Below are 11,117 nucleotides of genomic sequence, written 5' to 3' on the forward strand. Positions count from 1 at the left end.
TCAACCTGACTCTTCATATTGGGAACCTCTTCCATCCTGGCCCTTTTGCTTTCATCCTCTGAATCATCCTGGGTATCATCACTACCACCCCCAATTCCTTGCATAGCCTCATGTTCTCTCTTCCATGGCTAAAGAGAGGCTTTCAAATCTGCATGGACTCTAGGACATGGACCAATCCCTTTCCCCTTCAATCCCGAGAAATGGGCCTTTATCTTGACTGTAGAACCACTTGATACTTTGTCACAATGCTTGCATTTCCATTTTTCCGTGCCTGAACCCCCATATCTGCCAACAGGGATTACATTGCTCCACACAGTATCTCTTTCCCTCGACATTTTGCCAAAAAAGGGGACAGATTTGGGCAAGCTGATGCAAAAATTTCAGAAGCCCAAATTTCAGAATCTGAAATTTACAAACAAATTGCACAAAATCATAAAAATTGGAAGAAACCAACCTGAATAGTGGGCCACACAAGTCCCACAGCTGAACCAGGGCACAACTCTCAAGGAAAAGCCAAGCGTGAAGGTACATATGAAGACAGCGCAGCAAACGAAAAGATATTGTACTTCGCAGGTACAATTTTAATGTAGGGCACGTTTTTTATTCATTAAAAAAATGAGAGCTTTGAAACTCGTTTCAAACGCGTTTGATGACAACTATGACCACATAGTCCTGGACTTCTGCCTTTATTTTAGGCCAATAAAACGTCCATTTTCTAAATCGTAAATCCATTGCAGAGCTAGATGACCTGTTGTAGGATAGTCATGACATTCATGAAGAATCTTGCTCCTAATCGGCAACACGGTCCCAAATCTATCCATGCCCCGTTGCCAGGTTCACACGGTAAACATGATCACTTTGGCTGCGTCTCCACTCTCAACTTCTACACAGATTTGGCTTCAGTGAAGTTGTGGTCAAAAAGGATGTGCATTGTCTTCCCCGATATCGATCCATACATTTGTATAAGATCATTGAAATCAAAGACCAACATGTTGAAGTTACATACCATGAAGGCACTATGATCTAGAACTGTAGTATGAGCGGGAAGTGATTATAGGGTTACCTTTTACTGTAGTATGTGTATGTACATACATATATATGTATGTATATATATATGTGTGTGTGTGTGTGTGTGTGTGTGTGTGTGTGTGTGTGTGTGAACATACTTTTCTTTTTGTGAAACGAAGAAACTATATTATAAAACATCCATTTTACATCAAGGCAGTGCTCAAGAAAAGAGCCTATGCCCTATCCGTCAGAAACAGTAAAAGAAAAGCTGAACACAAGAAACATTCAAATCTTCCTCATGTAAGGCATCATATAAGGACTGCCGCAATGAGGCTCCGGAAGAACTCATAAGGGTGCTGAAGGGGTGAATTCAGATATGCATGATTTCGCTGTAGCCAGAGGGTCCATAAGGCCCAGTATCTGATCCAATGGAAGAAAAGAGAATACTGTGACAAAGAAGCTGATAACGTGCCAAACATCCAGAAAAACCTGTAGAACCTGTGTGTAGGAAATCTGAGAGATAAAAAATAGGAGATCTTGTCCAAAAGGTCTCTAGAATATGAACAAGACCACAATAAATGCGGAATACTCTCAGTAGTATGATGACATCTTCAACAAAGAGGAGAGGCAATCCTTCTTTGAGCCAATTTCACTCCCACTGGAAAAATACCAACAATGCATCTCCAAAGAAAGAGTCTCTGCTTCAATGGCATTTTCAACTTCCATATCAATGTCAGTTTTCCTTTCCGCCAAGCTAAAGACTTATTCAGATGCCAAAGAGAATTAGCATGATGAGCAATCCATGGAGGAGGTAATATCAATCGATAAGCCTGTATGGAAGTCAATAGATGCAAAGGCTGAGAGGATAATCTTGAACTTGAAGACTGAAGATGCCAATCTTGAAGCCTGTCTCTTACATCCAATGTTGGAATCGGAATGAAAGGGTGTAAGAGATGTGCCATAGCTTTCCATATAGATCTATGATGCATCCCAAGATTGTATTGTTGGCATGCTGCCGGAAAAGAGAGAATTTGCCCTTGAGTATCTACCACGTCGTCAATGAACCGTATGCCCAACTTCATAAGATTGTAAGCTCTGATTGGTTGTTGTACAGCAAGGGGAGAGTAAAAAACAGCACTCCAATGTAGGCTTTCCATTCGAAGCGAGGAAGCTATAGAAGCAGGATGGGGAGACCATTTGATGCGAGAGAGCACTTTCTTCCAATCCTGAATCAAGGAAGTAGAAAATGGACAACCAGGGATTTTACCTTGAAATTTGCCAAGTACTACTTCCGATGGATCAACTAGCCAACGACCATAAACATTTGTGCGCATCTGACCACACAAAATTGCCAACATGATAGACCAAGGCTGCTCTTGTTGAAAAAAGGTTTTGAGCATAGTGATCTTTCTTGCCAACACATGAAATTTGATGTCTATAATATTCAAACCGCCATGCATTTTTGGTGAGCAAAGCAGGTCCATTTTCAGCAACCTTAAAGCTTTTTCATGAAACTTAGTTTTCCAAAAAATCTCCATGGCTTGAGACATAAAAGAAGAAAGATCTCGAGATGACCAATGTAATAGAGGAAGGTAGAACTAGACATAAGCTAGAACAATGGACTGAACAATTCGAAGCCGTACGTGCAATGGCCAAGTGGAGATCTTCCAATATTCTAATTTGTCCTGAATTTTGTTTAGTACCCAAGATATTTGCTGCTTATTTCTGATTTTCCAGCCAATGGGATAACCCAAATGTCTTACTATGTCTTCTGGGTAAATAATCTGGCCGGGCCACAGGATAGCATGCCAGTCACAATGCTTGAGAGGTAAGAGTTTTGATTTCTGATGTGTGTATGTACATACACATACACATACATATATATGTATGTGTATGTATATTGGTGTGTGTGTGTGTGTGTGTGTGTGGTGTCGGGCTCCTTCCTGGACTGTGTCGGCCCTGCAGCTCTCTTGGCTCCCTTCTCTTGTTCCCAGTTGAGCTGTCTTCTCATCGTCAATTCTGCTCCTTTTCCTATCTTCTGCGACCTGTGTACGTGTATAGGACTGTCTGTGTGTGTGTGTGTGCGCACCTTCAACAGGTCACTGTTTTTTCCCTTCTGTGTAAGATAGTTTTCCATAGAGCTGTCCCCTTTTTTCTGATCTGTGCCCTTCTGCTAAATCGAATAGTCTAGATGGCAGAAACAAGCAAGTTTTATGTCAAGAGAGCTCTTTCCCCTGAACCTAAAAGACAATTAAGGGAAACTCTGCCCCCCACAGCTCCTTCATCTGAAGATGCTTCCTATGTGTTTGATATGTTGAATGAGGATTTTCAACAAAGTAGAAGAGAATGGATACTACCTGCTCCGGAACTCACCTACAAGATGAAGTTGCCTTCTCTTGTGCATCCTCTGAAGAAGCTCTCTCAAACTGCAGTCATCATCTTTTTTCGAGGTAAAACACCCTCGGCTAATGATGTGGGACAATGGGTGAATTCTCTCCTAGGTGGATGCTATGTAGAAGGAGTCTATTTTGCCTCCAGAGGATTTTATGAAGTTCATCTCTTGGATGCATTGACAAAACAAAAGATGCTGGAAATGTCCCCTTTATTTTTTGGTCGTCAAATGGTGCACATCATGCCTTGGTCTCCTAATAAGGATTATCAGAATCTTATCAAACATCACTACCCAGTATGGGTTGAAGTCGTTGATTTCCCAGATTACATGAGAACAGAGCTTCCAGGCTTAGCGATGACATTGGGACAAGTGATCTGTCCCCCTCGTCCCACAGGTAACAAAAATCGTTTTTGCATCTTATGGGATACTGATAGACCAACCCCCTCTTCTATTGCAGTTGAGATTGAGGGTGTTAATTTGGGAAAGAAATATTTCACTTTGAAATGGGGCATTTTTGCTGGAGCTTGTTTCTCTTGTCACAAGTTCGGGCATCTGGCTTCTGAGTGTCCCTCAATCCTTCATCCGCCTCCTCCAGCTGCCATTCCTCCGCCATCTAATAAAGGAGGTCAAAAGACTTATGTGGAAAAGACTGAAGCTAAAGGAGCAAAGCCTTCAGTTAATACAGGGAACCAGGCCAATTCAGCTCAAAACAAGGATAAAGGAAAAAGCAAGCTAGTGGAAAATAATTCATCTTCTCACGAGGGTTGGCAGAATGCAAAGAAGACGGTGTCCCTCAAACAAAGACCTCTCCAATCTCGCAATTGGGATGCTTCTGCTCCATCTCCTGGTCAACCTTCTACCTCCTCAGACAGCCCCATCTCAAAGGCATGGGTCAATGCAGTTAAGAAGGGTATTCCACTTTGTGAAGAAGATGATTTAGTCAGGGAATTGGATTCTGAGGGTCAGCAAGACCCTGTGGCAATGGCAGAGGCTTGATGCCTCTCTTTCTCTTTAAGGACTGCTCATCTCTTGTACATATTTTCATGCGTACTTCTCTTAAATGTTTTTATTATAATATACAGGGCCTCTGCAATCAGCATAAATGAAGGCTCCTATGGCATTATATAAATAATACTCATCCAGATGTTGTGTGTCTACAAGAGCATAATCAGCATTCTTTTGCTGGCCAGCATGGGTTCTTTTCAGGCTATGATATATTTTATGCAGGATCTGGACATTTATCTGGGCTGTGCATTTTAGCCAGACATGATCTGCAGCCCTGTGTAGCATATAATGATCTTTGTGGCCGATGGATGATTATCCAATGCATGATCAATGGAGAGATTTTTGAAATAGGCTCCTTGTATGCCTCTCAAATTTCAGCTTCCAGAGCTCAAATGTGGGACTCCATAAACCAATATCCTTGGTCTTCAAATGCTCTACTTTGTGGTGATTTTAATAATTCTCCTCACTGGAAGGACAATACCACACATAAATCCCATATGCTTCCTTCTGAAATCCAGCGATGGGAACATATGACTTCATCACTTCATACTGCAAATTTATGGACAGCAACTCACCCTTCGGTTTTGGGATTCACATATCATCATAATGCTTTTACAAATTATTGGGCCAGGCTTGATAGATGGTATCTTATTCATGCTCAGCAATATGATGATTATACATGTCAAATGTGGACTGATTATTCTCAACAACTATCTGATCATACTCCACTTTGGCTCAACCTTTCTTTTGGTATGCCTCTGGATGATATTCAGCTCTCTTTAGTCAGACATTTGCAGGTTAATCAATTATATATTTCTCATGAAAAGTTCCAGCAAATGATCAGATTGGCTTGTAAGCCATTGTTATCTCATGCTCAGGAGGATCTGGATTTTGCTTGGAACTCTTTCGTACATCGTATTCAAAATCTCATTAAGGAATATGGAAGATGGTACATGGCAGAAACCAGACAGCATATCCAGTGGGCAAAATCATACAAGCAGTCCTTGGTACAGATTAGCCATCAAAGGTCTCTTTCTGCGTCTGAACAGAATTCATTGTCTTGTGCTTCTTCCATAATTGATGCTAATGATAAACGCAAGCTTTCCAAATGGCAGACAAGGGCTAGAGTTAAACCTATGCTAGATAAGGGCTGCTCCTCGAAATCTTTCTTTCGAAACTTACACACGTACAGACAAAGTCAATCTATCATGAGAGTCAGGAAACCGGATGGTCTTTGGACCCAGACTTTATCGCAGCTAGAGAAACAATGTCTGGATCATTTTCGGCTTCTTTTTTCTCTACCATCTTCTTCTACATCTCAGGCTGCATTGGCTCGGAGCAGATTTATTGAGCTTGTTTCTCCTATTGTTTCTTTGCAAAAAGCTTCAATGCTGGAAATGTCCTTTTCAGATACTGAATTGGATGAAGCCCTCAAGCATTTGGGTAAACATAAATCCCCAGGCTGGGATGGTTTGACGGTTGAATTTTTTGTAGCCTTCCGGGCTGAATTGAAGGGTCCAATCTTGAAGCTCATTAATGTAGCCTGGCAGCATCAACATCTTCCCTCAGCTTGGAAGCATGGTCTGGTTAAGCTTCTGCCCAAAAAACCTCTGTGTGAGACAATGGATGACTAGAGGCCTATCACTTTGATGCCTGTTATATATAAACTTATTGCTAAAATGCTGGTACACCGGATAAAGGATATCCTTCATGATGGACTTCATCCCAGGCAATATGGTTTTGTTCCAAGAAGGCATATACATGATAATATCTCCAATACTCTCATTGCAATGGAATATGCAAAATACTCTGCTCAAGATGTCTTGGTCATGCAGGTGGATGTGGCAAAGGCATTTGATACGGTGCAGTGGGATTATGTTTCTCAAATCATGTCTAAACTTGGTTTTGGGCCAAAGCTAGTTAATGTCATATATTGGCTTTACTCAGATTCCACTGCTCAATGCTTTATAGGGAAACATTTGTCTGAGTCTTGGACTCTAGAACGATCAGTTCGACAGGGATGCCCTCTCAGTGCTCTGTTCTATGCTATTGCTTCGCATCCTTTGCTTCTTTATATGGATCGTCTGGTTGATACTAGACAGTTAGAGGGGCTTCAGATTTCTGGTTCACGGCCTTTCATTGCACATTCTTCATGCCAAAGAACAGTCCTCTGGAGCTTCGTCTATTGATGGATACTCTTTCAGATTTTGGGTTGGCAGCTGGTTTAAAAATTAATTTTCAGAAATCAAAACTTTTACCTCTCAAGCATTGTTACTGGCATGCTATCCCGTGGCCTGGCCAGATTATTTATCCGGAAAGCATAGTAAGACATTTGGGCTATCCCATTGGCTGGAAAATCAGAAATAAGCAACAAATATCTTGGGTGCTAAACAAAATTCAGGACAAATTAGAATATTGGAAGATCTCCACTTGGCCATTACATGTACGGCTTCGAATTGTTCAGTCCATTGTTCTGGCTTATGTCCAATTCTACCTTCCTCTCTTACATTGGTCATCTCGAGATCTTTCTTCTTTTATGTCTCAAGCCATGGAGATTTTTTGGAAAACTAAGCTTCATAAAAAAGCTTTAAGGTTGCTCAAAATGGACCTGCTTTGCTCGCCAAAAATGCATGGTGGTTTGAATATTATAAACATCAAATTTCATGTGCTGGCAAGAAAGATCACTATGCTCAAAACCTTTTTTCAACAAGAGCAGCCTTGGTCTATCATGTTGGCAATTTTGTGTGGTCGGATGCGCACAAATGCTTATGGTCATCGGTTGGTTGATCCATCGGAAGTAGTACTTGGCAAATTTCAAGGTAAAATCCCTGGTTGTTCATTTTCTACTTCCTTGATTCAGGATTGGAAGAAAGTGCTCTCTCGCATCAAATGGTCTCCCCATCCTGCTTCTATAGCTTCCTCGCTTCGAATGGAAAGCATACATTGGAGTGCTGTTTTTTACTCTCCCCTTGCTGTACAACAACCAATCAGAGCTTACAATCTTATGAAGTTGGGCATCCGGTTCATTGACGATGTAGTAGATACTAGAGGGCAAATTCTTTCTTTTCTGGCAGCATGCCAACAATACAATCTTGGGATGCATCATAGATCTATATGGAAAGCTATTGGAGATCTCTTACACCCTTTCATTCCGATTCCAACATTGGATGCAAGAGACAGGCTTCAAGATTGGCATCTTCAGGCTTCAAGTTCAAGATTATCCTCTCAACCTTTGCATCTATTGACTTCTATACAGGCTTATCGATTGATATTACCTCCTCCATGGATTGCTCAGCATGCTAATTCTCTTTGGCATCTGGATAAGTCTTTAGCTTGGTGGAAAGCAAAACTGACATTGATATGGAAGTTGAAAATGCCATTGAAACAGAGACTTTCTCTGGAGATGCATTGTCGGTATTTTTCCAGTCGGAGTGAAATTGGCCCAAAGAAGGATTGCTTCTCCTCTTTGTCCAAGATGTCATCATACTACTGAGAGTATTCCGCATTTATTGTGGTCTTGTTCGTTCCAGAGACCTTCTGGACAAGATCTCCTATTTTTTCTCTCTCAGATTTCCTGCACACAGGTTCTACAAGTTTTTCTGGATGTTTGGCATGTTATCAGCTTCTTTGTCACAGTATTCTCTTTTCTTCCATTGGATCAGATACTGGGCCTTATGGACCCTCTGGCTACAGCGAAATCATGCATATCTGAATTCACCCCTTCAGCACCCTTATGAGTTCTTCCGAGCCTCGTTGCGGCAGTCCTTATATGATGCCGTGCATGAGGAAGATTTGGATGTTTCTTGTGTTCAGCTTTTCTTTTACTGTTTCTGAGAGATAGGGCATTTGCTCTTCTCTTGAGCACTGCCCTGATCTTGCATAGAACTTTTTTACTGCTATTTTTAAGTTCTAGGGATGTCAAACCCTTCTGTACATTTATGATATAATGCAATTTCGACTGGTTTTACAAAAAAAAAAAAAGTATGTATATACATATATGTATATATATATATAGGTATATACATACACATACATACTAAGGACGGGTTGACAGATGTGCACCGGCTCTTGATCCACCTAATGATCATGCAAGATCCCATTATAGTGGGGACACTTGTGAATGTTGACGCAACACCTTCGCAGCAGGATGTATTACATAGGGATTTATTGCATTAGGATGTATTGAGTGGAGGGGACACGCTCTTAACGATTATCACTCCTTAGCTCCAAGCAGTTTGCATGATTAGCAAGAGAACCACAAGGGTTGGGACGTTCCACGGGTGGAGGTCCATGTTCAGGTTGCTATGTAAGAGTAAAAAGGAAATCCTTGTTTTTGTGAAAAGAGATTAATTGACAATCATACTCCTGTACTACAAAGGTTGCCACTAACTGCAAAAATACTTTGTGATTGCAGAATGTCACAGGAGCAGCTGCTGGGCTTCGGGACAAACTTCTCCAGCAAAGGCAAAAGATTCAAGTAATAAGCATCCCATGTCTTTCATTGGTTTGTCTTGTAAATCTAGTGAATTTTCATTTTCTATGTTTTGTATACTTACCGCATATTTTTCCAGGCATGGACAAAATTAGACTTTTTTATCAGGCGAATGGAATAAGCCACTGACTACCTTCTTTCCCCATGCTTTTTGCAGGCAATTGACAAGAGGACTGCAGAAATGCAAGAAGGGGCTCAAAACTTCCATATGATGGCCGAGGAGTTAGTCAAGGCAATTCAGGAAAAGAACAAAAGAAGATTCTTGTAAAGTTGTATCCTTGCATTAGATCATCAAAGCATGGCTTACATGTCTTGATATACAGAGGTAATGATTGAATTATAGTGCAGACGAGATGTTCACAACTTTTAGGAAAATGATTTGAAAAAAACAGATCCTTACATTGTTGAGCATCAGCTGTAAGAAGAGATTAGCAGGTTCTTAATAAGCTGTACCAGAAACTCCTGTTTTCCAAAGGTTACATGAGTGGGCGAAAAAAAGAACTGCAGAGTGCACAAGGCAACAGGAGCAGAGAGAAGGAACCAACAAGAGGGTAGTACTCAACAACAATCAGGATCAAGGCTCATGATTGGGAAGAGGCAAATAAAATCTTTGTTTCATGTAATCTATAATTGAAAAATGTTCTATCCAGCTTCTGGCAATTCATTCAAGCTGGGTCTATAGCATTTGCTATTACAAGAGAATTCTTCTTCCTTTGAACTGGTGAACATGTTATGAGATCTAATTGTACTGATATGACTTAGTAAGATGATCTAGAACATTCTTAGTTGATAAAAACCATTAGAATGATGTTTAAAGCTCCCCTTTCAAGACTTCAAGCCGAAAACAAGGGTGAGATCCATGTTTTCAACTTTGTACTCGATCAAGAGTGAGCCTGATAGCGGCGCGACTGAGCCCCCCCCCCCCCCCCCCCCCTTTGTGTTTGTTCTACGCCGCCCCCCCTCTATCACCCCTCTTCTGCCCTTCGCGCCTGCCGCCCTACCTTGCCCGCCTCCCCTCTCCCCTTCGCACCTCCTGCTCCTCCTGCCCCCCTCCTCCCCCTGTCAGCGCCATCCACAGCGCCGCCCCCCCCCCCCCCTTCTGTCCTCCATGTTAATTTCCTTTTTCCCCTCCCGTGCAGGCTGAGCTATCAGGTTCTTCAGGGTTTACGCTCATTTCGGCAGAGAGGACTGCATGGCAGCCGCTCCGTCACCCCCAACCGGGGCCGCTGTTGCTTGCATTTCCTTTTCCGAAGCAGATCTTCAGATTCTCGCCATGATTGTTGCCACATTAGGGGCCTCCACCTTGGTTTGCAAAATTGTTGGTAGCCACCTTGCACACAAACAGCTCAAGGATCTTTACAAGCGAGCCTCATTGGTGAGCTCCCTTGCATTGCGTACGGCGCAGGCCTTCTTTTCGCGGTGGCAGCACGGCTTCGATCGTGCGTCTGACCCTCTCAGTGACAATTTGTTTCCTAGGCCTTAGGAAGGAATACCTTCCTCTTCTCCCGGTGATTGGTAGTACCCAGCTGCGGTGAGTGGTGGAGGGTTGGCCTGCATCCAGGCTGGCAGCCGACCACCGGAGCCGAGCGCTGCCACCACGCATGCCCAGCTAGCAGAGCTCAGGAGGGTACGATTCTGTCAGAGAACTGTTTTGAGCATTTATCCCAGCACCTTCCCGTTGGCAACGTGCCCCCTCCAGTCACGGAGTGGGCCCCTTCGGCCCCACCGGTTTGACGGTCTATCCCTCGTCGACATCCCCCACCCCCCACCCAGCCCTCAGTGCCCTATGAGGCCGGTTGACTTCTCTAAGCCGCCGGGGCGGCCCCTCCCAGCAGCCTACCTCCCCGATGGATCTCTCACAGCAGCACCCCTCTCCACCCCTCCGCCCTCCCTTGCTGCCTCCCCCGCCTCCTCCACCCCCCCCCTCCATCCACGACACCGACTCTACCAGCAGTTCACTCTACCCCGTCCTCCTCATCCGCGCCCTCCGTTGCTCTCCCATCCGCCTCTCCAGAGCACTCCCGTCGCCCCGCCACCGCCCCCCCCCCCCCCCCCCCCCCCCCCCCCCAGCAGCCCATGACCCACAGTAGGGGCAACCAGCGAGTTTCATCCGCCGCTTGATTAACTGCTTTGCTGAGCTGGTTGAGATGACCATTGCCTCCTCCCCAGTGAGGGCTCTCCCACTAGAGTCTCCAGGTGGGGTCCCCGGGATCAGCAGCC

At 43.6% G+C, this 11,117-nt stretch overlaps 1 protein-coding gene across 5 annotated transcripts in view; it reads left to right on the forward strand.

Moving 5' to 3' along the window:
• The window catches only part of LOC147611834 (uncharacterized), a 164,028-nt gene extending 154,315 nt beyond the window's left edge, over positions 1 to 9,713 (forward strand). For 4 of the 5 annotated variants that reach the window (XM_086783681.1, XM_086783683.1, XM_086783684.1 and 1 more), the window contains 3 exons: positions 8,820 to 8,882; positions 9,055 to 9,169; positions 9,313 to 9,713. In XM_086783681.1, coding sequence (XP_086639807.1) covers positions 8,820 to 8,882; positions 9,055 to 9,165 — 174 coding nt within the window. In that variant the 3' untranslated portion in view covers positions 9,166 to 9,169; positions 9,313 to 9,713. The remainder of the gene's footprint in view (positions 1 to 8,819; positions 8,883 to 9,054; positions 9,170 to 9,312) is intronic. The other variant, XM_086783682.1, reaches the window with a different exon arrangement.
• Positions 9,714 to 11,117: the final 1,404 nt, after the last annotated feature.

Source organism: Cibotium barometz, chromosome 46 (assembly GCF_041138505.1).
Source record: "Cibotium barometz isolate CiBa-2024 chromosome 46, ASM4113850v1, whole genome shotgun sequence".
Taxonomy (NCBI): domain Eukaryota; kingdom Viridiplantae; phylum Streptophyta; class Polypodiopsida; order Cyatheales; family Cibotiaceae; genus Cibotium; species Cibotium barometz.